General features: G+C 39.3%; 1 protein-coding gene across 4 annotated transcripts in view; it reads left to right on the top strand.

The window, feature by feature from the left end:
- ADAMTS18 (ADAM metallopeptidase with thrombospondin type 1 motif 18) overlaps nt 1–27,248 on the top strand; it is a 185,420-nt gene that overhangs the window by 108,499 nt on the left and 49,673 nt on the right. For 3 of the 4 annotated variants that reach the window (XM_014942568.1, XM_014942566.1, XM_014942565.1), the window contains exons 2-3: nt 33–111; nt 1,975–2,291. The exons of the other annotated variant lie outside the window; for it this stretch is intronic. In XM_014942568.1, the coding sequence (XP_014798054.1) occupies nt 33–111; nt 1,975–2,291 (396 nt within the window). The remainder of the gene's footprint in view (nt 1–32; nt 112–1,974; nt 2,292–27,248) is intronic. 4 annotated transcript variants of the gene reach the window in all.

Below are 27,248 nucleotides of genomic sequence, written 5' to 3'. Positions count from 1 at the left end.
TCTCTTTTTTTTTTTTTTTTGTTCTCTTGCAGACCCTTCAGCTGTGCTGCCTCTGTTGCATGTCTCATGCAGCAACTTTAACCAGTGACAGCATCAGTGAATTGAATCATGGTTTGTATAGCTCTTTCTGTGTCTGTGTATATGAACATTTGCATGGATGCTTTTTTTTTTTTTTCTTTTTTGGTGGACTGAGCATTTAAAGGGAAGAAGCCACAGTGCTTGGGGAACATAAAGTGCAAGCAAGTTGGGTGCTGTAAAATAGCTAACCATGGGCGGAGAATAACTTAAGCCCTGTGTGCAAAAGCTAAAAGGAACATTATGTAACAGCGAAGCGAATGAATGAGATAGTAAACGCATCCATGTTTACACGTGCATGTAGCCACAACAACAAAACCTCCTGTGTTTGTTATGGAAGCAATGAGACAAAAGTAATGGAAAGGTTTGGGTGGGAGAGTGGAAGAAGCTGTGCAGTGCCGGGTAAGGGAAAACAAGCCTGGAGAGAAAGGGCTCTGAGTGAGAGTTCAGGAGCTGTTTGTTCCCAGGTTGTAGAGACTAACACTTAGATGCTGATGACTTTGGGAAGTTTGAAGTGCAGTAGATGCTTTTTATTGGGTGTGAGTGGGAACAAAGTACAATAGACAACCACACCAGGGTGCAGAAAGGAAAACCCTCTTGCACCCTATCGTCTGCTCACTGGGGGATTCCCTCTCTCCAGCAGCTGCTTGCATTTTTTGGCCAACAGCCTGCTTAGCGTCCTCAGCTTCTGCCGTTGATTAACACCACTTGAGGAAAGTGAAAGTTCTTGATGTATTGTTTCCACTGTCTAAGGAAAAACAACCTATCACTGGTTATGTTTTCAGCTTAATGCGTGTCAAATAAAGTCTATTCAGGCAAAGAGATGGATAGCTTTTGCAACATCTGTTACAATACAAGAAGGAGAGTGTTTTCTTCCTTCTTAACAGTGTTATTTCAATTTAGGAAGAGAAGTGAGTTGTTCTACTGTCAAGTGCATGGGCATCATTAAATATTCATAGGGGAATACAGCTCAAAAATGCAATGGGATTGGAAATCAGTCTACTCGCCTTAATTGCTCATATCACCAGGAACAGGCACAAAGGTCCTTGTTCAGCAAACAGCTAAAATTTGGACCCAGCTTCCAGGATACAAGTAATCCCTGTGTGGCTCAGTCAACAGCAGAGCTAATGTACTTCAAGCTGGGCACCTGCCTCTGCCGCCCGCTGAATCATGACCTCTATTTTTTTCACTTCTTAGGTGGCTGTGAGTAGATCTTAGTCTTCTCCTCACAAACAGTTTTGTAATTTTTCACATATTTCATCCAAAACAATAAACTTCTTTGACATGCAATTAGCAATGGCTGACTAAAGGTTATTAGGTAGGATGTAATCTCTTTCTGCTGAAGGTCAGTTACAATTTGAAACCCGGTCTAATCAAGTCACTACAAAGAGATGAGGTCTCACTCCGTTAAGGCACTAATAAATTAATCCTTTAATCCATTTGAACAAGTGGTACAGTTCTACAAAGTCTCAGTCGTGGTTACCCCTACAGTGATATAATATTTGCTGCATTCTTAAGCAAGGAAAAGAACTCTCAAACCAGAGCAGCCTTCACATTTGACAGCAATTAATACAGGGGGAGGGGAAAATCTACAGATCTGCTGGTGATGACAAATGTCTTCAGAAGAGTGATTGTGGGAATGTTCACAGCTATGCTAGTTAGTCTGTACCTCTCAGTGGGGCAGAAAGGAAACAAACACTGTTTGAGAGCCTGTGTGACTTGCAGGGCTGAATTTATGCAGTCAAGCCTGTACACACATACCCTGCAGAGCTTTCGGGCCATTCCCTCGGTGAGGGAATGCTTCATGCCATAGGGAAAGCCTGATGCTTACCATGTTAGAGTGACACTTGCCTGATTTGTTGGATACAAAAGCTGATGGCTAACTTTCTATCCTTACAGATTATGTATTTGTGACACCTGTCAAAGTGGATTCCAGTGGATCGTACATTTCACATGATGTTTTGCACAGTACTAGGAGAAAGAGATCAACTCAGAGTTCAAAGAGTTCCTTGCACTACAAATTTTCAGCATTTGGACAGGAACTTCACTTAGAACTTAAACCTTCGACCATTTTAAGCAACAGTTTTATTGTCCAGGTACTCGGGAAAGATGGAGTCTCAAATTCTCAGGAACATGACATTGAGCAGTGTTTCTACCAGGGATTTATAAGGAATGATAGCACCTCTTCGGTAGCAATATCTACATGTGTAGGCTTGGTAAGTGTTTATTTAAACCAAATCATCGTTAAAAGTATTTTCATATGTGGAATAGTAGCTGAAGGTATGCAATTCATCTAATATTCAGGATACCATACACCCTTCAGTGATTTTTTCCTAGTAACACTAGTTGCTATTGCATTTAACAGAAGTTTAGTTATAGACAGTGAACAGCATCACACCCTTGTATTTTTTGATCACAGTCTTTCAGGAAAAAACCAGAAGACTGGCTGGTAGTCCTAGTAACTATCCCATGGCAATTTTCATTTGTTATAGTTTGTGGTAGTTTATACATTTTTGCTTGCTCTTAAGTAATTGCTCTTCCTGCCTTTGTGAACTACTATGAATAAAAACAAAATCAATCCATAAGCTTGTGAGAAAAAAAAGAATTATACCTGGTTTTGTCAATTGCTTTAAGGAAGGGTGAATTTCCTAGCTCAGCAGGAGTTACAAACCAGTTTCCCTTCATTTCCTTTGACAATTCCAACCTTATTCACATTTATAAGTTGTGATTAGTTGATCTCTTATGAATGTGTTAAATACTGTCACTGCATATTTTCCATTTATGGCTGTCGTCCAAGTTCATGAAAAATTATTACTCATAAATGATTTTTTCAAAATAAGTTTGACAGTGCTCATTGCCTGCAGAGAAGTCTTTACTGATGTGATTCAGAAGAATAATCTACAGAATTATTAGTTAGTTATGGTTTTTAGGCTTAAGCCCTTGCACTTGCAAAGCAGTTTCCTACGGATGCAGATTAAAGCAGTGACATTTAATAGTGTGAGGTGCATGCAACTTTCTGTAAGCTTTGTGGTCGACTAAGGTCCAGAGGATATGTTGGGTCACCCTCTAGAAATCTGTTTTGCAAAGGTACTTGTCCACAAGGGCTATTCAACTGTGTGACGGGACCAGAAAAGGAGCACTTGAGACACCCAGTGTTTCCTTTGAAACAGTAATCAGTGACTTGAGAAGACTGTTCATTAGGAAGGGCTGTTGAATACTGATAACTGGCTGAAGTGGTCTGGATTATATTTTGAATGCTTGCATTTTCTCCTCAGCAAGTTAGAGGAATAAGTATCTTATAGTTCATTTGAACAGTTGCAAACATGACTTTGGAGCAGGTGCCAGGAACTGGAATGAAGCTTTCTTTAGTTTTTTTTTTTAAGTTGTGTTTGTAGTGCTGTAGTTTGTTGAGCTGTTAATATCAGATGTGCTTAGTTTTTTCTGTGGAAGCTCCATTTTCACAACTGCTAGCTTTTACCATATTTATTCAGAAAAAAACTGTTTTCACTTATTGCAGTCTTTATCTTTTCCTCTATGAGAAATGTTCTACCTACACACAACAGTTACACTTTGGGTGATTGCCCCTGTTTGGTCACGTTGTGGTTTTTAACATGCTTTATGAGCTGAGTGAAGCTGGGCTTGTCAAGTCTTGTCTGCAGAAGGAAGGTTCAAGTCTGCCTCAGGTCACAGAGGAACAGAATGTGGTGATCTTAACTGAGACTGAAATGGATCTTTTACCACTGTCTCGACATAGAGGTTGTTATGACTGGTAAGCTTCACTTAGAAAAGATCCAGAAGCTGATCAAAAGAGAATAAATATTGTGGCATGAACAAATTTATTATGGCAGAACCTTTTTCAGTACCTAGATTATCACCAATTAGAATCTCTCTCTTTCTTTAATCGGTTCCAAGGTTCAATAGATTTCACCTTAAATTGTTATTTTAAAATGTTAAGTGAAGAAAAGCTTTTCTTATAATAATCTCTTGCAGAGTAGCTATCACAAATAAAGTATAATTGTTCCTTTCTCCCCATCAGTTTATTAATTTCAGTGCACCTAATGAATCCCAGGCAAATTATCAACAGGGTTCTTAGTCTCTCAGTCTGCCTTCTTAAAAATGTGTCGTCAGCTGTCTGTAATGACAACCACGTCATTTTTACTGTGATCCAAATTCAGTAATCATATGTTAAGTCTGGACGCTGTGCTCTGATCAAGAGAACCTTGTGAATAGCTTCTATATCCTCTTTGCGCCAACTACTTTTGTCACTTGGTTGCCCTTCTTTCCTATTTGCTTTGTTCACTGCAATTAAACCGAAAGTGTTGTTTCTTCTATATGGTTGGTAGCACTAATCTTTCCATTGTTCCTTTCATTAGCAATAGCTTCTCTACAATAAAACTGCAGTGACCCATTCTTTCAAGCCTGGAACACCACAATGTGATTTGGAAGCAATTGCATTTCAATGGACTACAGGGACTCTTTGATCTAATTTTTTGGATGACCTAGAGTATTCAGTCATTCAGCTGTCTGTTATCTGCCGTTGCCTGCAGAGTAGACTTTTGAGAGAGTCTATATGAAATGGTTTGTTAGGCAGGATGACCTCAACTTAACACTGGAAAGGAGCAAGAGTTTGTTGCTTTGGTATAGATCTGTTAAGAGATGTGTGTATCTTAGTCATGTTTTAATAGCTTTGTTGACAGTAAGGCCTCGCTTTTGTGTGCTGATTTGTTGATTTGAGACCAAATGTTTCCATCAGTCAATATAATTTTCTTGATGTGTCAGAAGGCAAAACTAGATCTATGCTTTTTATTGGAGTAACTACTCTAATACACGAAGGCAGCATTTTAGGAGAATGTGTACAAGATTACTATGAGTACTGTCTCTTGCCTTTTCACTATCAAAGTGTTTAGGTGCTTAGATTTTCAACAGGAAACTTGCTTTCTTCTTTCTTCTGCCCTTTCCTGCTTCAGTTGGCATTGTTTACTTGCTGGAGCATCTCTTAGGCAGCAAGAAAGCTGTGAATCTATTTATTTATTTATTTTTATGAGATGAACTTTCATGCAAGAAATCTTGTTTCTATCTTCCTAAGTGTCTGTTTCACCATCAGGCCTTGAGTAGCAGCATCGTACGTACTTAACGGTAACAGAGTGTGACAGATTTATTAAAATTCAGGCTTATGTTGTACGTCACACAGAATTGCTCAGTCATTTTATCAAAAATGCTCAAAAGACGGATGTACTCTGTACACCTTCATTAAAATGTGTTCTGGACAAGCTGTGGAGAATATGATACATCCCATCCAAAGAAGTTGTGGCAATTTTTCTCATTTTTGTGTATTTTGTTAATACTTTCTCACTCTTGGGGGTGGTTTTTTTTATTCTTACAACTTTGGGTCAGTGAGTTTGTTAATGTTAGTAAATACAAAAATAAGTTGTCTCTTTGGCATCATCTTAATGTGTCCCAAATAGAAATTTTCAACTCCCTTCTCCACTTATATTCATTATTACTTTTATTTAAACTCTTTCTGTTGCTCCAGCATGATTTCTTGGAGTTCCCTTCAGTCCCTTGTGCACTCCCAGCTGACACCCAGGGCGTTGGTTTGTCTTGTTGCTTCATCCTCTCTTTATGCTCTCCAATTCAAACTATTCAGTCTTCCTGAATTAATTTTTTCCCAAACTATGTTTTTATTATTATTTAGTAATATTTTATTACTTATAATTGCCCTTAACTCTCTAATTGGGAGGCAGACTATGCCAAATCCACAGAAGGCAGGAAGTTTTTTGGTTTCTCTGAAGGAGATGGTGCTGGCCACTGTGAGAATAAGAAATTGTTTTTACTCAGTATGCCTGTATCTGTATCCTACCTCATTCCTCTTCCCTTATCCACGTTTTGCTATCTCATCTGCATTAAAAACAGGTATCTATTGTAGGTTCACCATCTTTAACTCCGCTTTCATGATGACATTGTCTCTAAAAGCCTCACCACTGTCGTCTCAGTCTGTGTACACACTGTGTGTTGTTTGTCTCTCTTTATGTGCTAGTTTTTATCTCCTTTCTGTCTCCTTATGGGCTGCTTATGCTAGGTCTATGTATACATAATCTCTTGTATAAAGTGAGCTGTTTGCAGTCACACAGTAAATCAGGGCAGAATACAAGAGACCCCCACAGTTATCAGTTATCACTTGTGTTCTAGGGACATTCTTAAAAGTAATTTATAACTGTGCGTTTAGGAACAGAAGTCACATTGCCCTATGAACAAGAACTCTCTTACAAAGTCGAACAAGTTTACACTGTAGTCCAATACACAACATAGAGAATAGTGAACATAGTGAATGAGTAGTTTATTATATAGCATTTGTGGGGATGTTGCTGCTATTTGGTGGAGGAGATGGGTGAGAGTATAGAGCAAGTACAAAACGTGTGCACCTAGAGGAAGGAAATAAAGGAACTCTCTGCCATTACATCTAGAGGAGACATGTATGTGTGTTTTGGGTCAGAGAGAAAATCAGTGCTGTTGAGTGGAACAGATCAGATCCTTTAAAAAGATATGATATGCAGTTTTATTATTTGGGCCAAATTCAGTGCTAAGCAAATGCACTGCCCTGGAGGCCTGAGAGGCTGCACCTGCTTACACTAGAGGTGAATGTGGGCCATTCTTTCCCTCCTATTTATGTACCTCAATTAGAAGAGTGGAGTCAGCTTCATGCACTAGCTAGTGCCCTCCTTTGTTTTTGGTAAGATGTGATTGAATCTTTCATTATAAGGGGCCTCTCTCGCTTGTCTCAAGTTCTGTTATGTTTGTTAGTGTCTAGTCAAGGGAAGAGAAAGAGGAGGGGAGGATGAATCATGTTACACTCACCAAGCTGTCAGAAGAGTCTGTGACTGGAGAAAGGGTTAGATGTAGCTCTGAGAGATAAACATGAGGTGTATTAATTCAATGGAAGTTGTGTGTGCATGTCTGAGGGCAGGACTTTGCTCAAAGTATCAAAGAAGCCACAAAATTAAAGCTTCTTAACGCAGTCTGGCCACCTAAGAGGCAGGCAGGCAAGGCAACTCATGTACCCATTCTTTGTAGTCGTTTAATTGCACCCTGTATTAGCATTATTTAAGTTCATGCTAACAACAGCCTCTTATTCCTAGAGCTCACACTTAAAGTCCAATTAAATATGTTGAGACAAATCCCAAGGTTCTTATGCCCACAAACTCCCGTCAAAATCAGTGAGCCAGACTGCTGGTAAAAGTACAAAATAATTGCTGTTTGCAATGAGGTTCCTTTAGAAACCTACAGCTATAAAAATAGGACGAAATTTGGCCCAGTGGGAGCTTGGAGAGAAACTAAGTACAGAACGGATGATTTGACTCATTCTCAAATCTTTTTTTAGCCCATCCACAAGTCAATATACAAATCTTACATTTTCTGCCATTATACCAGCACAACATGATCAACGTCTGGGATATGAGTTCTTTGACTTACTTTATATTCACACACCATTACATCTCCATCCTTTATAAAACACAAACTGGGTTTTACAGGATCATCATTTTGTCCACCATTTTGATGGGCACTTTGCTGTTATTCACTCCATGATATGGTAAAGATAAAAATAAGAAAGGTCTTCACAGAAGAATGAGGTGACAATGAGAAGAAACCATATTCTCGAAGACATTTTAAATCATACTAGACAGGTACAAGACACTGTTTCTGGTCTCAGCCTTGAATTGACTGCTGATGGGGAATGAATTGTGTGATTAGATTATTGATTGCCCTTCTCTCTATCTGTCTGATAAGCTTTCTGTTTAACTCTGGCTTTAGCTCTGCAAGACAAAGACAGTGTTATCCCAGGCATTTTTATCCAACTGATTCCTGATGGTTAAGAAATGGAATGGAAGAGGGTTAATGATAGAGAAATAATCTCCTTCCACTGGACCGGAAAAATAATAGAGGTTGCATTTCTTCCAGGTTTTATATTTAAAAAGTTATTGTTATTTGGTGTATTTCAGACCAAACTTCAGGCTGTTGCAAGCACCGCTGCTTTTGCACCCTTAAAGCAGTTCCAGAAACAGGGAGCCATCCATTTGTACATAAAAAGACAGTTCATCCTGGCCTTTCTGGCAGAGCAGCAGTCTTATCATAACTTCTAAAGGAATTAGTAGACTGTGTCTATACTTGAAACATCAGCATTTTCTTGCTGTAGCGAAGTCTTTCCAAAAAGCTTAGTTCCCACACTTTCCCTAGTCCATTAGAGAGAAGCTTATAGTCAAATGCCTTCATAAGGGTCAGGAAAGGATGACCTGTCTGCACAGGCTTGACCTCTTCATAACAGGATGTCTTTGATGTAAATGAGGATTTTTATTTTAACCGCCACTATTTTCATTTAGACCATACCATCTCTGCTGCCGAGATGCAACATTTTCTCTTCTGCACAGCTGTGAACTGCTGAATATCTAAAATATTTCTCTTTATAGAGGCGGACTGTAATAACTAATAGCAGCTTTCAGTCACTAATAATTAACCTAAATAGGGTTTTATTTCTGTCTTTTCCCCCTTCTTCCTGCACTTCAGAAGTGTTTGAGGAAGATACCAGGTTTGCAGGCCTGGACTGTAAAGGCTTTTGTTTACCCAAAACACAATGACAGTCTGTGAAACTGTAGTTTGAGCTCAACTCAAGCCGCCCACTCCTGGAGCTGGGGACCTGACACACAGCAGTAGGGCGGCTGGAAAGCACTGGAGTCTCTTGGCTGTGCCCTGGCCCTGCAGCAGAGTCCACTTAATTTGAGCAAACAGTGGTATCAAAACTGTTCTTAAACATTTTCTTCCCCAAGATGACTCCCTTCTCAGCCTTTCTGCAAAACCAGTGCCCTGATTATGACAGCTTGGTGACTTGCACACCTGTACTCAGTTGGGAACTTCAATTCAATGTCAGCTGCCCAGCTGTAACCAATCTGGATGATCACTGGGAGTTTGTTACCAACTCCATAAGCCCCTCAGTCATTTTGGCACCTGCAGTTTTTGTTTGTCATGGTTATGTTTAAGTCTACAAGATATTTAAGAGAATGTTTTCTACTTCGCAACTTTTTGAGGACAGGTTTGTGTTTTCTGATGCACACCATGACCCATACTCTTCAAAAGAAATGGTAAGTTGATCACTGGGACTGCTGCCCAGCACTGCAAAAAGTGAGAGAAGGATGGAGATCTAAAGACTGTTTTCAGTGTCTGTGGTTTTGAAATTTGCTGTCCATGGATGGGGGTGAGATAAAAGCTGGGGCCGTGCTAGGCAAAGGCATCCAGAGCTGTGATGCTAATAATATATTGATTGATTCTTTAAGATAATTTCAGAGCTATTTGTGTCTGATTTCATTCTCTCCTGAGCGTGAATAATGTTGTTGACTTACAGATATGTAGATGTGGGATTTTCTAGAAAATGCTTTCTCTTTTTGGAACTTGCAGTGTCTGGTGATACCCTGACTATAGCCCCACAAAGTCAGCAGCCTTTTTTGTCCCCAGAAGTGTTCTCTTTCACTTGACTGCTGACCATATGCAGAAGCTGGTAGCTCTTTGTGCCTCACTTTGTAGTGGTCTTCTCTCAGTGAGCTGGCAGGAGCAGGGTTAAACTTAGTCATCTCCGCAGTGAGAGCTGTGAGTGTAGCAGTGTGTAGCAGTGAACCTACAGTGAGTTTTATCAGCTGAAACTCAGACTTCGGTATCTTTTTTTTCTAAAACCCACTCATTTTGTGTTAGGAAGGCTCTGACTAGCTCCTAAATGGTATCTGAATTGAACTTTAATGGATAATTACATTACAAACAAGGTTTTCCTCTGTCTTTTTGATCATGTCACTGGGAGCAGAAATGTTGGTTCTTTCTTGCCTTTTCTTATCCCATTTTAATCCCAATTCTGTTGCTGCAGGTCTACCATAAATTACAGTATGCTAAAGGAATTTCCTATTGATTTGCTCTGACAGTGATTTGACCAGCTATGTGAGTAGCTGATGGAAGCAGAACTTATCTTTGGTTCAGACAGTGGAGCAGAAACTAAAGCTTCGAGGTAAACATTTACATAAGAAACCTGAAATCATAATGCCTTGCAGCTCAGCACAATTTACAAACATGTATTAATTAAGCTTCAGTACTGGCTTTACTGTGTGTTAGAGAACAGCATCTTGGCTCATAATAGGTTGACATCAGTAACCTTTTATTGTTTATCATGCTCGGAAGTCACTAAGAATGGGGGTGAAGAAATGTCAAATAATCAGGTCATATGCAAGTGAATGAGTCTTGATGGTTGAAGCTCAGTACCGTGGGAACCATTATTGTCCAGAGTAATTTCTGGAACATGCAAGTTAATTTCTTTTTTACAATGTTAGTTCATAAGCTGGGGAAATCTACAAACAAGTCGTATAGTCAGATGAAAATCCTTTTCCTGAATCTCATATGTGGCTGCCCAGCTAGTTCCTGCCAGAAAATAGGGAAAGAAAAAAGCTTGATGGCAAAGATAATAGGTCTTGAAGTTATTCTTGCTGGAATAACAAGGCCCAGCACAAACCTGCTTAATAGAAGAGGAAGCCGAGGCAATAAAGTGATATTTGCTTGCACGGACAATAGGGCGTTGCCTTTTCACTCTTCGGTGGCATTAGCATTTCTCGCTGCCCCACTATGTACACAGCACACTCGGGGCTTTATTCTTTGAGGACTGGATTCTTGCTGTTCACAGTGGGATCACTTGAATGCTTGTGCCTGCCTGCCTAATATATGTTAATTGAAGGACTTTTGTGTCTCAACATCTTTATTAATATTAATGGAATGAGATTTTTAATGGACCTATACAAAATATGCTTGACCTAGCTTGAGCCCTCACTTTTGTTTTTATACTCTGCGGCACAGTGTGGCTTCCAACTCATTTAAGAACGTAATATTATATTCCATGGCAGAATACACAAACTAATGAAACATGGATTACTCTTCAGATGTGCAGTTTCTTTGCCATGTGATATAAAATGTATGTAACACCAGAATGTAATCGGTTTATTTTAAATCATGAAATTAAAAACAGATTTGCTTTTTCTTCATGCAAATTATTGCACTTCAGTGAAGAGAGTGAGCATTTTAAAATAATCCTATCTTGAGCAGGCTCCTCTTATGCCATGCACTCATTCGTTTTTTTAGGAAGAAGTCATCAAAACAGTAAGTCTTAAAACTAGGCTAGACTAAACCTCAAGAAATATTTCGAGTTAATATTGTAATTAAAATGTAAGCTGGTCATGTTAGATGCAAGTATAAATTAAAGGTTAAAATACCAGTCTTGGGCTAGGGCTGAGATGAATTTTTTGCAGCTCACTATGGATGATTACATTATGGACAAGAAAAACACTTTGGTCCCTTTTGCACTTTTTTGCTGCTCTTTCCAGGAAAGGATCATCCCTTCTAGTCCCCTCTATGTTACGTTGTATTCAGTGTCTGTGAAATCACTGTAGAGACCAGGCTGCCACACCAGGATCCCCAGCCCCCAGGTTTTTTCCTGTTTGCTGGCCTCTCTTCATGCTAGAAGCCATGCTGAAGGCCGTATGGACATTTTTTGCACTCCCAACATCACAAACTGGTGATCAGACTGTTTTTGTCCCTCCAGCAGCAAAGCTTGAGTGAGGGGGTGGAGAAAGGACAATTTCCAGGCTGAGACACAAATGAGCAGCTGATGACTGCTGATTCCTGCAGCAGTCTGCCACAATGTCTGCCACTCTCACTGACAGGTATTTGTTGGTTTATGGGCTTCATCTAAAGCTAGTAGCAAGTAAAATGTTTTATGCTGGCTGCCTTGGGTCAGAACCTGTCCTCAGGAGAGTTCTCTTTTCTTCCTCCCTACATCATCTTGGCCAGTGAGTCAAGAGGGCGCACCATTTCTTTGGGAAACTTTAGTGCAATTACTACTTGGTTTAGAAATACATTTTGCAAATGGAAAATGATCACTGACTTATCAAGAAAGTGAAGCGTGTCTATTTCTACTGGCAGACCCCAAAACACGTCTTGTAAATAATCCACGGTGGTGCCGTATAATCAGATTTCTCTGAATCAGAAGTGAGATGGAGGAGAACAGCCTACTTGAAGGGCAAAGAAACCCATCTGTGGACTGACCCTGTGCTGTTCTTGTGGACCACTTAGACTAGTAACAGCCAGCAGTGAAATGAGGCAGGACTTGAGGCAGTTTCCCAGAGAACCAGCTGCTGCTACTCCTGCTAGAAAATGTGCTGAAGTGCTTGGCATCTGGTGCCTGCAGCTGCCAGATGCGTTTCAGTGTACGGACTGTGTTCATTCTGCTATGCTGCCAGAGTATTACGACAATGAAGGAGTAAAGGAAGCACAAAGCCACCAAAAAATACAAAGTCAAGAGAAAATACAAAGAGGTTACATGTTCTAATCCCAGTCAAGTCCTGATAAAGTCAAGTCTGGCATTGGGAGTAAGAAAGTAGCTTTTGAGGCTTGTTTCCCTTGATTGACAGGAGACAAGACTTCACAAGTTTTGATCTATCAAAATGTGCGATATTGTCGCTTGTCAACCAGGGAACACCTGAAGGAGGCAAGACCTCATTCATCTTCTGCTCTTGGTAGGAGAGCTGAGTAATTGCAGAGAGGAGAACATGTAGTCTGTTACAGAAGTAGTTAATTGATTCCTCTGATTCCTTTGATTCCTCTGCCTACCAGAGAGTCCTGGGTGGTCATTTTAACTGCCTGAGGCACAGCAAGTCCTGCGGGTCTCACTTAATGAAGATCATGCGTGAACCCAAATGCAGGGTGGGAGCCACGACAAAGCAGCATACAGTTGGTGCCATGTGTCATTGAATATCAGACTAATGGTATGGTGACAAAGGCTTGCTTTCTCCATCAACCTGTGTGACAGATGAAATAGCAATGAAAGGACAATTTGGACCAGAAGCTGAATCAGAAGGAGACGCTGGTAGTTTACCGTAGGCAGTTGAACCTGGGGTCAAAAATGTGCCAGGCTTTGGTCTTGACCTACGAATATTGTACCAATTCTATTTACAGGTTCTCAGCTTTTGGGTTATAATGCCATGAGAAGTATATTTTTATTGTAATTTTCAAAGCATTTCTTGAAAACTAGCTTTCTGGTGTGCAGAGTAGCACCACAACACAAAGCTAGTTGGAAATAGCTTGAGGGCTGAGGGAACAGTATATTTTGTTTGTTGTGGCTGTTCACATGATTTATTTAATAATTTTAAAGATTACAGTTTGGGAAAGTCAGGAACATGCTCTAATGTGAGAAACAAAAGAGAAGGAAATGTTGTTTGTCCAGAATGTCTTCTGCAAACTAGTATTTGAGCATAGCAAAGGTCACAGCCTCCCCAGCTCTGCTTCTGTCTTAGGCTTAACAGAAGATGTGGAGCATTTCCCCATGGGTTTGTGCTTCCTGCTCACCATCAGCCTGCTCTCAGTGGTGCCCACGTGCTCCAAAATACCTCCATGGGTATGCCATGTGACCTTAATGACAGCTCAGGCTCTGGACCCGACTTTTAGCATTTTATTTGTCAATAAAAAGGAAGAGAACCTTTTCTATACATACGTATCTATTCCAATGCACTGAATTGATGCCAATACTTTCATCTTGATTTTACAAAGCACAGTGTAATTCAGTGTCCGTTGTCTGTGAAATATTAATGTATCTATATTTCTTTAAAGTTGCACAAGGCAATGCTTTTTACAGCTGCTGTTTTTTCTGCCGTTCGATAACTATATTATGTGCTAGCAAAATAGTAATTATCACTTAAATCAACACCTTTGTTTTACTTTCAGGTTTAAATTTTAAAGAGAAGGTTGATGTGATTTGTCTCTGATTTTAGTAGTAAGTGGATGGATGTAGGGTTATTGCAAAAAATGATAATGTAGAAGATGTCTATCAGTCTGGTATGACTTCTGTCATATATTAATATATGTTAAAGGAAGAAATCACTAAGTCTGAAAGTTATCTTATAACATTTATTTACTCAAAAAAAAATCAAATGTATTTCAGATTGGTGAAGCTTGTGAGAATTGGTAATAGTATCAATTATTTGAAAAACTATGAAAGTGTAGTGCCCTATTCTGGTCCTTTCAAGGAGTTCATTGGAGGTTTATAAAGAGAAGGCCTGGACATGGGTGATGAAATGTGGAATCTTGGGCTGAAACTATTCCAACAGGATGGGGAGTGTAGATGAAACCTTCTCTTATCTTACCAGCATTCTTGTGTGTGCTAGCTCTCCCCAGCAAGATGTTTGATTGATTCATAGCAACTGATGGGCAGTTTAAAATTACATAGCTTTCAATTTCCTTGTTCCTGACAGATAAAGAGGGTGGGCATTTCCTGATTATACGGTATATGTTCAAAATATTTAAGTTCCCTATGGTGCTATTTGTGACTAATTTACTTCCATAGCACATTAACACTGCTGGGTTTATGCTGTGGGAGGAGTGTGTAGTGTAACATGCTGTGAAGAGAGGAAATGTTTCACAACAAGAGGTCCTTCTGGCTTTTCCTCTGTTTACATTACCACCTGGAAAGAAGAAAAGGTGCAGTAAATGACTGATGATCCAGATGGATTGCATGAACAGTCCCATCTTTAGTCATGACACATTGAGCTGGGCAAATTCACACTGAGAAGTGACAGGATTGCACTTAACTCCTGGAAGCACCATGTAATCTTATGTAGGACAATGTGGAGGCACAAACAGGGCTTGACTACCTTCATGGCAATGGTCTTCTGGCAGGCGGTGCCCCTTTAGTGGCCACTGAGCAGCCAGATTATTCTGGGGGAAAGTCAGGGATACACTAGTGTGAGGGACAGGGGCTTGAAGGCAGGCTCTAGCAGAGAAGTTAAAATCTGGGACTGATACAGCAGTGGCTGTGAAAGCGATGTGGAGCTTCAGAGAGACTCAGAATGAGAGGACCACATTTTTCACTTTTCATGTTCAATTTTCTAATTCTTGCATATGAACACAGACAAACTAGTTTATGGAAGTTGGTGTGCTTTGACAAACTACTGATTTGACTCATGCAGCACTTCTCATCACACCAAGAGTATCCTGATTTCGAAGTAAGGGCTGAAGATACAACATCAGCTAAGCTGTGCAGCGTTTCTCTCCAGTTATGCCTGGAGTCCCTAGAGAGTGGCCACTGGCTGTGGTGTGACATGGTGTGAACTCAGGTCTTGTGTTCTGTGGTGTCAGGATGCAGCAGAGAGCACACTCGTTCCCAGTCCCAGGGCCCTACACATGAGACCGAAGTGTCTGTAACTCTCACACATTTCCCTGATGTCCCAGAGCCTCTGTGACCCTGACAGCACATTCCTCTTCTTGGAGCTTTTTTCTTAACCTATGCTTAACCTGACCTTTGCTTAACCTACTGTTCAGTAGATTCATTGCAGAAAGAAGGTCGGGCTGCTTAGGAAATTTTTCCTCCTAAATCTTGTGCTGATTTTTTTTTTTTACCATCCTTTTGTAACTTTGCAGCATGCTGAGCTGCCAACAAATTCAATATAATTGTATCTCCCTTGACTTTACTGCATTTTTATTTCAATAAGAAAGCCTATAGTGTTTAACATAGTGGCAATAGATTTCTAGATTTCTTGAACCAATTTAACATAAATAATATCTCATAGAAGAAAAAGGTGCTTGCAGGAGCAACCCTCCCTTTGTCATTTTATCTTTCCTACTTCCTGAGATCTCAGGGATCATCACAGGGTTGCTTAGGTCTTTGGTGCTCTGCAGACTGTATTTTGAGAGCCTAATATATAAGGTAGTGTGCTGAAAACACTCTACTGTCCAAACGCTTTCATGAAGAAATGCTGTTCACTTGCTTGAAAATCATAGCAAATTGTGCTGGCTGACACAGGAGTCAAAGGCTTCTCTTCTCACATCAGTTTCTGTGAGTCTCTGTAGAAATGAGAACCTCTAGGTCCTCTCCTCACCTATTTCTTTGTCCTCTGTTCTCATTTCTGATTCTCAGGGATGCATAAAAGACCTAAGTAAATGTTCCCATGCCATCTTTCATACTTAAGACTCATCCCTGCTAAACAGTCACATAAATCACAGGCTCATACTAAAGTCTGCTTACAGTAAAATCAGTGTAACCTTCCTGACCAGTTTAGGTCTGTGGGCCTGTTCAGTAAGTACAAGTCAAACACGGATCTGAATACCTGGAAACTGTTGTGTTAACACTCCGAATACTGGTTTAGACTTGTACATTGTACTCTGACCTTTCAGCAGACAGGATGTCAGGAGAGGTAAATTGATGTATTGGGTTGAAGAATGGATTTACCTCGTTTTATGCTGAAATTCTGGACAAATATGAAGGTATCATTACCATTCCTGTTTTAAGAAGACAGTTATGGCATGATGTTTTATTTCATATCAAACCAGGACCTCTTTGTCACAGTTTTTCCATGTGATCACAGTTATTCCTACTGTAGAGATTTCTGTACTTAGATAATTGTACTGAAAAATATTTAATTTGTAATAGTATTTTAAAAATGTCTAATCTGGGACAAATCCACCCAGGCTTTCTGCTTTTAGTTTCAGTACAGTTACACTAGCAGAGCAGTTATAGCATCCTTGCCTTTGTGCATCGTTCTCTTAAAGTGGAAACATGGGCCAATTTGTGGGAGAGAGAAGTGTGAATGAGTGTGCAGAGTTCTGAAGCAGGACAGGGATTAGTGCAGCATGTCTGAGCGCTGCTGGTCTGTAGCATTTGGCTACAAGTAGGAAAGCAAAGAATCTTTGGACCCATGGTATACTTGGCAATATAATATTGTGAAGGCAGGTTTCATGGCTGTACACGGTGCCTACAATATGAAGCTTTTTCATCACATGGAATACAGATGTAAGTTATTACATTTATCTTAGCAAATACCTGATTTCCTATTAAAACGCCCATTGTGAACTAAGATCTGGATGCTAAGGATGTTTTTATAGTTTGTATGGTTATCTAAAGTTGCATGGAATTGCCATTGTAAGGGTTTCTTAATGTTGTGAAAAACTGAGAAAATGGTGAGGTCTTATTTTAAATCAGCGGATCTTTGGGATGCCGCTGCCCTGCATTTCAGGTTTAATAGTATGAATTAAACTCAAGGTTTTACTGATTTGCCATTTCTTGGGGAAAAAAGTTATTCAAACACATCCGCTGTCAAAGAGGTGATTACTGCAAAAGAAGAGTAGATGACATTTATCCTTTCACAGTGATCTGAAGTAATCATGCTTTCTCTATAGGCATGTGTAAAGTAGAAAGCATTATAGCAAGGGAGTTGCTAGTTCTGAGCAAACCTGTCAACCTTCTCAGATTCCAGTGAATGTAACTGCACATTTTTGGGTCACTTACTGTGTCGCATTGCTCCCGTGGGGGGGGTCACATGGCAGAAGCTCATCCAGTGACGTGACAAGGGACAGATCACGGGCAGAGCTATGTTTGAGGAATGTGTCTTTGAACAGGGCACTTGTGGGCAGAGAGCCCTGCTAGGTGGCACATACCTAGCTATGCTGTCACCTCCTGTGCTGGTGCAACTGGAGCTCAAGGAGTCACATCCTGAAAGCTGGGGCTGCAGTTTATGGTGAGGAAGATGAAGGCGTTTTAGTAGAGCAACCCAGCTGGGGTCAAATGTGACCCTTCAGAAGTCTCTCTTGAGCATTTACTGGCTTGATTACAAACCCCTGCCTCCAAAACTGAGAAACGAGGAACAGAGAAGCTGAATTGCTGAAGAACTGGGAGTTCAATCCAGATAACCCAGGCGCCAGCCTGACATTCTCACTCTTGGGCCATCTTTGCTTCTTGTTTCCCATTCCCTTAATGGCCTAAGCTCTTTTGTTCCCCTCCCTTGCTCCTTCCCACAGAGATATTTCAACATATGTATATGTCTGTGTATGTGGAATATCAGCAAAGCTGATACTTTGCTCCCTACAGAGTTCCTTGTGACCACTCTCTCATGTAACTAATCCATAGCAATGTATACTCCAACAAGGAAAATTAAAAGGTTGGGAACCACTGACCTAACTTCTTAGTAAGCAATACAGCTGGCAATCAGATGTAACCCGAGCTCCTCGTTATTGGAGCTGCCTGAGCTATTCATAGCAAAGTAAAATTGCTATGGGAATTGAGCTGGATTTATTTTGTTTGAATGCAAATTATCCCGGGTCAGACAGGCTCAGATCTTCTGCCCCCTCAAATTCATTTGCATCAGCTCTGCCAGGCTGAAGCTTTTATCTGGAGGATCTTCGCTGGGGAAAAGTGGCTATGGGTAGTGAACTGCCAATGTCTAGAGCATTGGCTTTGATGCAGTCAGCATAAGTCACTCTGAAGCCAAGACCTCTAGACATAGTGAAGGATCTACCATCAGCTAAGCCCTATGTGGTGTCCAGGTGCGTTGGGTAAGGGTCTCTATTGGCTGCAGCCTCAGCAGGGTGTCTTGTGAGGGAGTCTTTTCAGGCCTGTCTGCCACTCTCACTCATGACATGAAATGTTCTTCTGAAAGGTCCAGCTGCCAAAGTCTCATCATCACAGGAAAAGCTGCGTTTTCACTAAAAAAAAAGCCTCCAAGTTTAATTCTAGTATATATGATTGTAAAGGGTGAAAAAACCTCTTGAAAACTCAGTTGAAAATGGTTCAAGAAATCAGAAAGAAAATAAAACACCAAACCCTTCAGCATTATATTAAAAAAATCCCATAATTTATAGTGTTGTTTCCTGCAAGGCTTGATTAATGACTTTTAATGTTTGGAATTGCATGTCTGATAGGGAGGAGTGTTCCTCATCGGAAACACTCAAGCAAGCATCTGTCAATGCCAAGTACCTATAGAAAAGAATTTCCAAGTACTGATTCAGTTATCTATCATCAGTTCTTTTTTTTTAATCTGTTTATTTTCTGTGTCACTGTGCCCTACTCTTATTCTTTCTCCTTTTGTCACAACAATAGGAGCATAAAATTAATTAAGAAGGTATGCACCTTCTCTAGAATGTTAGTACATCCGAATTCCATCCACATAAAATCCATTAGCTGTACACAAAGGAGGAGGAGAATCTTGCCAAAACATTTTCATTGCACCTAATCCTTTGAGTAGCATGAATAATTCATAGCAAACCATCCTTAGAGTGAAATTCTGCCCTGTCCAAAGGTCTGTTAAGGATCTAGGCATCTTGAAGTCACGTTGCAGAGCTTTAAGAGGAACAGAAATGGTGCTTTATTTTCTGTGATTGCACAGAATGAGAGGACAGGGAAAACTGCATTTTCTATGCTTTACAACTTCGAAAAGTTACACCTCTTCTCAGGCTTTAAGGGTTCTCTTAAGGTCTGCTCTCGGTTGCATGGGGTGCTAGATTAGGGGAGTAACTAAGCTGCCTTCTGAAGTCAGTTCAGTTATTCTTAAGTAACTAATCAACTGTAAGACAGCACATGATAAATAGTGAGCGGCCTCTTTTTAGGAAAAGTGAAGCACAAATGCGTTCACAAAACAATCCTGCTGTTTCCTGTTTGCTTTGTGATGGATTTCAGAACTGTCATAACTAATAAAATATCTAGATTTTATCTTACAGTTGCAGGGATTTGCTTAAACAGGCCGTATCAAGTGCTTGTACAGCTACCAAGACTAAATTTGAGCTGTTGGTTTTAGCTAATTGCTTTCTAGAACCATAATAGCAAGCCGGAGAGCCATACTGATGGATTCATTAATGAAGTGATCTTGAGTGCAACTTGGTAAACCTTTGGCACTTAACCTAAATATTATTAGTGCATAGTTAGTGTCATAATGCTGTAGTTTACATGAGTATTTTTATTTTGTTCATTTATCATGCCTATTTCTGTTTTTCAAAAAAACCCCCACCAAAACATGAGAAATGAGAGAGCTCACACACTGACAAGCAAGTATTTAATCTGGGGCAAAGCAGTCAAGTTTGTGTTAGTTCTAGAATATCTCATTACCCTGCAATAAATACCAATTTAGTACATTTAAATACCAATGTGACTGGTTCAATTACCTTAAGTGGAGGAACAAATAAGAATATTTCCTTATTTGCCATATGTTGACAGAGGGTTGCATAAAGATGTTTTAAACAAGTTCAGTCAACTGCAGGCAACAAAGGCACTATTCAGAGATAACGCTGTCTTTGTTCATATAGGAATAATTAAAGACATGCAATTTTGTTACCTTGTTTTAATAATTGCAGAATGTTCTGCATAGCACTTCTTTTGAGCAACCAAACAGAGTAGTCTTTCATGACTAACTCAGATGGGCAATTTAAACATCGTACTCTCCTTCTGTCAGATCCTCAGATAATAAAATGCTATCTTGTTAAGAAAGCTTAACATTTTACATTTGTAAGAAATCTATATTATGTTAGAAAACAGAATAAATTGAGTTATTTTTGTGAGTCACTTAGATTCTAAAGAATCATGTGATCTGCTGTACAATTCTCAAGTCAGAATAGGCAACCAGTGATTGTAATGCTTCTTTCATGATAAAAATATTTTAGTGTGTATAAAGGCCATTAATTTAACCTAAACATTTGCTGTGGTTCAGAGCCAGATATTCCAATCTGGTGAAAATCAGTAAAAGTCTGCTGAGGTTATTCTCATCAGCCAAGGACCCAGTCCAATAAAATATTACATTTGTACTTCCCTGACTCTGGGGAAGTCGACGGTAACTGCCCATGGACAGAAGTGATACTTTTCTGAAGGATGGGCGAATTTGTTTGGCAAACATAAAAGCAAGGGAAAAGTTTAGTTAACTTAAATTCTCTTTTTCATTTAGCATGTTCACATGCCTTTGTGCTGCCTGGTTTGGGATAGGATCAAAAATGAACAGGCTCTGAGTTTTACTCATGGGATTTCTGACTTCAATAATACATGTGTATTATTGGAAACCTCATGAGAGTCCATTCTCACTAGTTTCCCAGAACATTTTATTTCCCAAATTGGTATAAATGCGCTCTGGAAATGCTTGCAGAGACAATATTCAGCTTAATGAGAGCTCCTGCTTGCTTAACACTCTTTAAAATTCTGTCATTTATTTAACAACCTTGTCTATGGATTTAGGGTCCAGGCCTTTCACTTTTTGTTGGAGAATCATGGATCATGGTCTCAGAAGCTTAATTTACCCAGCACTTCAGTAACGTGGGCGGGAGAATCATGGATCATGGTCTCAGAAGCTTGTTTAATTTACCCAGCGCTTCAGTAACATGGGCACATCGGTGTGAAGTGCCCTTCTGAGGCTCTGTAGGCTGCTTCTGTCCCCTTTGCAGTCACCACCCAGAGAAGGGGCCATAAGTCAGAGCAGGGAGAGAATGAACTTCTTTAATGACCATGATTTACTGCCATTGGTTTGGCTGTTTGCTCATGATGCTTCCCGAGGGTAAAGATATCTTTCACCTCAGCAACACTTTCTGCTGTTCAGCTCCTCCTTTCTGCTTTGCCCAATACATTGCTTGTCATTTTTCTACCTAATTTCACATCTTAATTTGCTCATTTTGATTATATTTTCCAGAGCATTGACCTTTTGACCCTAACCTGAGAGGTGCTCAATAATCCATCTCTCAAAAGTCAGTTACTGATATCGGGTATCTACAATTCCAGGTCAGGCTGTACTATACTGCTGGCTATAATTCTTGGAAGTAGTTTTGTGTATGACTGTAGTAAGGTCATAGTCTTGCATATTTTTCAGACTACCAACTTAACCCATCCCAAGAGGTGAAAACTCATTACTCTACTCCATTACACATTCTCTAAAGAAGTAATGATTTATTTAGGTTGCTTACATGATGCTGTATTGCTTGTACTAGTATTGGTTGAATATCCTTGCTTTGGAGGAGAGAGGACTCCATAAGATGAATGTTGGCAAATTTAATGGGACTTTATTCTTCCAGGGATTCCTTGGCATGTGTGAGAAAACTATATCTTTACCCCATTTTCCAGTCTTGGCCTGTTCTAAACATCTGGCAGTTTTCTTTCTGCCTTGAATGTTGGGCTATGCACAGGGGACTGCCATCTCCACAATGGCAATGGAATTAGTTGGTGATAGAGACAGGTCTTTTATGTTTCCTTTGTGATGCCAAAGTGCCAGAGATTTAGCAGAGCATCAGGGCAGAAAATAGGAGTTTGACTTTGATTAAAATGAACTGTAGCTAAGATAATTTCCTGAGATTACACTGTAAATTGAATGAGAAAAGACCCAAATATGTTGTGACATGAGACGATCCCAACAATATTGTGATGTGAATATTAGATATACAGGCATCTTTGACTTCACATAATTTTATATAACCAGCAACTGTAGTTCTTAGGTAATCTGTTCTTCTTAGTCTTTATATTTCAAGGAAGCTGTTAATTTACGGTTTTATTTGTTTTAAGTAGAACTAAAAACTGTACTTTATGTCTCTGTACTTTACGTGCTGTAACTCCCGTTAAGATGTGTTTGAATCAAGGATTTGTATTTTTTAGGAGCTGGACAGTTGGGAAATAACACAACAGAAGTCTTGGATCAATGTCCACTGAAATCTGTGGGAAGCTTTATGCCAATTTCAGTTGGCCTTTTGTCAAGTCTTTTAAAACTTTGCATGAATATTTGGAACTATTTTAATGGGTGTGAAGCTACATTTAACTCTTCCTTTTGAGAGATTTTTCATCTTGAGTACATGCACACCCATCTAATTGTATAAATTTCACTGATTTCTGTGGCCATGGTTTTAGATGCTATCAGTTAAGAGTGGTTTTTTTAACATGTAATTTTATGTACATACTCATAGCCCTGAATAAAGCATTCTGGATGTAAGTAGTATTCCTTGGACAGTACATGCAAACTTTTTAGCACTTTATTTAGTTGAGATACTCCTGTCTTCAAACAAACTGTAATTTAACTTTGCATCTGTCAGTATTAAGTAGTTAAGTTTAGCAGAGACATTGCAGTTCAATTATTCATATGTTTTAATTCTCAGTTTCATTTCGTTATGCTCCTTACCTCATCATTTGCATCTGGTTTATGAAACTCCAGTAACTTTAATATGCATATGGCCAAGCTGTTGCCTTTAACTTAATTAGCATGTAATGAAAATGTCTTGTTTGCAAACAGGGAACCCATAGCCATGAGTCTCTTCTAGTTTAGAGCCAGGGTTTGTCTGCTGTCTCAGAACTTAGCTTTGTTAAATTCTAGGCAAGAAATTTAAGTTCTGAAAATCCTTCAGTTGCTGTCACTGCTGTTTCTTATGGAGGGTCTGTTTGCTGGAGATCCTGAAACCTCAAAATGAATTAGGTTTACAGGCTGATAAGCTGCCAAAGGCTTCACTCGGAGCCTAAGGACACAGACACAGGGGGAGACAAATGAGAGCAGCCTTTGTGCTGTTCCAGTAAGAGGCCAATGAGATCTGTTAGAGACAGATAGGACAGAGTGGGACTCTCAGACCATTCCAGGTGGGTCTAAAATCACTGGAAAATTTACCCGGTTTTGTATAGCTCAGGTGAACTTTCAGTGGTTTAAAAAATTCTTCTTATTTTTCAGTTTATAATCTAATATCAATTAAGTCATGAAGCAAATGTCTTATTATTATTTCTCTTGTCCAAATTTCATTTTGAGATTCTTCCTCCTTTTGAAGCACACCAAGAAAACGGAACAAGTGTCTTACCTTGGTGATAACCCCCTGATGCTGAGGAATTTCACAAAGACGTATTGGATCTGAAAATTCCTTTAGCCCAGAGCTAAGCAAACATTTCATAACAAATAACAAGTGGGAGGAATGTTGCCTTCTCATCCCTTCTCAACTTTTCTGCAAACAAACTCCAAGTTCTTCTAATTTATTGATTCAGAATTACTTGCTACCCACACAGATCAACGTATGTCTTTCTGTTTACATGGAATATCCCTTACAGAAAGACAGCAAATATGTGTTGTGAGGGAAGAACAAGAGAACAGCAAATTCCAACTGAGCAATCTCTCTTGGGTTTTCCTTCCCACCATATTCTCACAAATACTGCTATTATTAGTGATAGCCACAGTGGGAGAGAGAGGGAATAGACAGGAGTCCCTGGTCTTTTTCATGCTGTGTTGTCTAGACTTAGTAAAAATGTTAGATTTTGTCATTCTGCTTCCTCTCATGGTGTTCTAATTGCAGAGAATCTGAAATAAAAATGGAGTTTCGACCTATCTGACCCTCTCCTTGTTGGGTCCCAAACTCATCAAAGTAAATGGCAAGATATCATTGAGTTCAGATTCAAGGAAAATCCCATGTATACTTAGAGCTATGCTGGCAGTAGGAAACCTAATGCATAAATTTCCACGACAGTTTTGACAGTATTTGTTCATCTGCTGAAGTATTTGAGCTGGATAAACATATTGCATCTAACTCACAATTAGAGATATGTTTATGTATTTAAAAAAAAAAAAATCCCAGAAACACTTTTTAAAATATTAACACTTATAGTGCCCAGGAGTACAAACTAGCCAAAATCTGGCCTTCAAGAACCTGGAATTCCTTGGCAGTGTAAAGTTAGAAAAGATGATTCTGTGCTAGTATCCTGCCTCTGTGCCTTGGCGTTTCTCAGCTGGCCTATTTTGCAGCCAACACAACCAGAGCCACAGGCCACTTTGCTTTATCTAAGGCTAAAATTCAAGAACCTGCAAGAAAAGTATCTGGTAGTTATTGCCCAATTGCCCCCTTTGCAGCGATCCAGAGGATTGTGTCTCTGCCAGAAGCCAGGTCAGCATTCTCAGCATTACTTTGGAATTACCAAAGAGATTATTTTCATGTGAATCCTTAAAACCATCCCATACCTGGGAGAAGTGGAAAATGGTCTGTGATTGAATGAGTGTCCGGACTGCTCTGTGACACGGCCCCTTTCTTCTTGACAACTTCATAAAACTAGATGTTATCAAAAAAGAAGGTATCTCTCATTCACACAACATTTTTCAATTTGGAGGATGTGTCTGATGTAAAACCCAAAGGAAAGAAGTCTTATTGAGGATTTAGGGTCATTTCTTCTGGAAAAAAAGTGAATACATTTGTAAGGCACTCGATCAGCTACAGCCACTGCAAAGGTGCAGCAATACACGTGCAGCACAGGGCCCAGAATTCAGTTCCCTCTTTCCCCCCCACCCCGAATTCTCAATCCACCGTTATATTGTTAAATATAGAAATTACATGTGGGGCTGAAACTTTGTGTACATCAGGGACAGTTTCTTACAGGAAAAAGTAGAACCCCCTTTGTTCCATATGGTTTGAATCATTTACAAAATGAATCCTACAGGAATAATTTCAGATGTGGAAACCTTTAAAATGGGGAAATAAAAACCAGATTCACTACATTTCTGTTTTCCAGCTTAAAAAAAAATAATTGTTTAGCAGTGCCCAGTTATCAGAGCACTCTTAGCAGATAAAGATTGCCTCTCAAAACCACTTTTAAATTGTGTGATGACACACATCATAAGGATTAAAATATTAGTTGTCTTCCCTACAGGAAAGTACTTTGTCATGACCAAATGTGATCTGACATTTGAAATATGCCAATTTATTGCAGTGAGCAGGGAACTTAAATTCTTGTCAATTATTTAAAGCCTGTTTCTTATTGACAGAGGCAATTTTAACCTTCATTTAGAATTTGAAGTACATATAGGCTGAAATATGTAATTATGAATTCAAGCTGAGGACAAGAGGGGGCAAATTGTTAATCTGAATATCATCTATATTTGTTTTCATATTATTTTTCAGGAGGCAATTAGACCCTCCCAGTTTATAACATGGAATCTCTTTTACTGTCAAAATAAAGATCACTATGATTTTATGAGTGTTATTATTAGGCCCCTGTGAAAGATGCTTATATTGAGGAGTACTGTGAAGATACCTTTCGTTTGGAAGACAGAAGTGAATTTCCATGAAAAGGTCATAATGTTTGACTATAGACTTATGAAAATCTGTATATCTCTAATAAACATTTTCAGCTGGAATATACTAGAAGTCAGTTTTAGCATTAGCTTAGTAAATAGTTAAAGCTGCAAAGATTTCATATGTAAGCTTCTATTTTCACTTGCTTTTCATTTTCTGTTGAGTTTTTCTCAAGGGAGACAGATCTGAAAGTGCAGAAAATTCCACAAATCCTGAAGAAGTACACTGCTTACACTAGGCCTTCAGACTGCTCTCCTTTGATACCCTTGGCATTCTGGTCCTAGGGGGTTAGGCTAAAGAAAAGCATCCATTTCAGAAGGATATAGGTGATACATGTGTAATATGTACATTTTCAAAGAATATGTTTTGAGGAAGGAAGCAGAATCATGATCAGGGAGGGCTTAAGATGTCGGGCAAGATGGTTTGCAATTGCCAGTTGTTTGTCTGCACATATTTTTCTGAAGCCTAAGAGATATGTAGTCCTCGTGGGATGTCAATTTTGGCAGGAAGGTGTTGGCACATGGTAGAGCCTCGTTGATCCAAAACAAAAATCTGTATCTAGTATTATGTATATAATGTAATAGAATTACCTGATGAAACTTCTTCTTGGTTTTTGACTTGGTAAAAAAGAGTGTTTATTACAGCATGTTTTACAAAACCAAGAAATGAAATAAAATCATAACTGATTAATGAGCTGCATGGAAATACTTCCTCAGTGCCACCCACGTTTCCCTGGCCCTGATCCTGGAAACACTTCATCACATGTGCAGTTTTATGCACAGATACTATGTGAAAAATACAGTGTAGTTTTCCCATACTTCTGTCTTTCAGGGATCCAAGAAGATACTTGCTTTCACTGATCAGTTTGGCCTCGTAGGAGGGCATAAATCTTAAACTGCCTTTATGAGGATTAATTTGCAGGGAGTTGATTACTGAATGATACTACTAAAATGTTCAGATGCTTCAGATTTGTGCTGCTGTACTGTAACGCGCTTACATTTCTATGTAGAGTAACTTTTAAGTCTGGGATTCATGTCTGGGAATACCTTGCTCTGAAAAAAACCTGACTCTTATTTCAAATATTTTTTTTTACTTATGCATTTATTAGAGGTTGCATTTTTAAAAAAACCTGACTCTTATTTCAAATATTTTTTTTTACTTATGTATGCATTTATTAGAGGTTGCATTTTCCAAAAGCATTTTCTTTTTATGTGAGACTGTATATCCTGTACACAAACATGCATACAAAAGATCCATGCTGTGAAGAATGGATTAGTGTTGCATATGAA

This window comes from Calidris pugnax, unplaced genomic scaffold (assembly GCF_001431845.1).
Source record: "Calidris pugnax isolate Ruff unplaced genomic scaffold, ASM143184v1 scaffold28, whole genome shotgun sequence".
Taxonomy (NCBI): Eukaryota; Metazoa; Chordata; class Aves; order Charadriiformes; family Scolopacidae; genus Calidris; species Calidris pugnax.
This window is presented reverse-complemented; position numbering and strand designations above follow the sequence as displayed.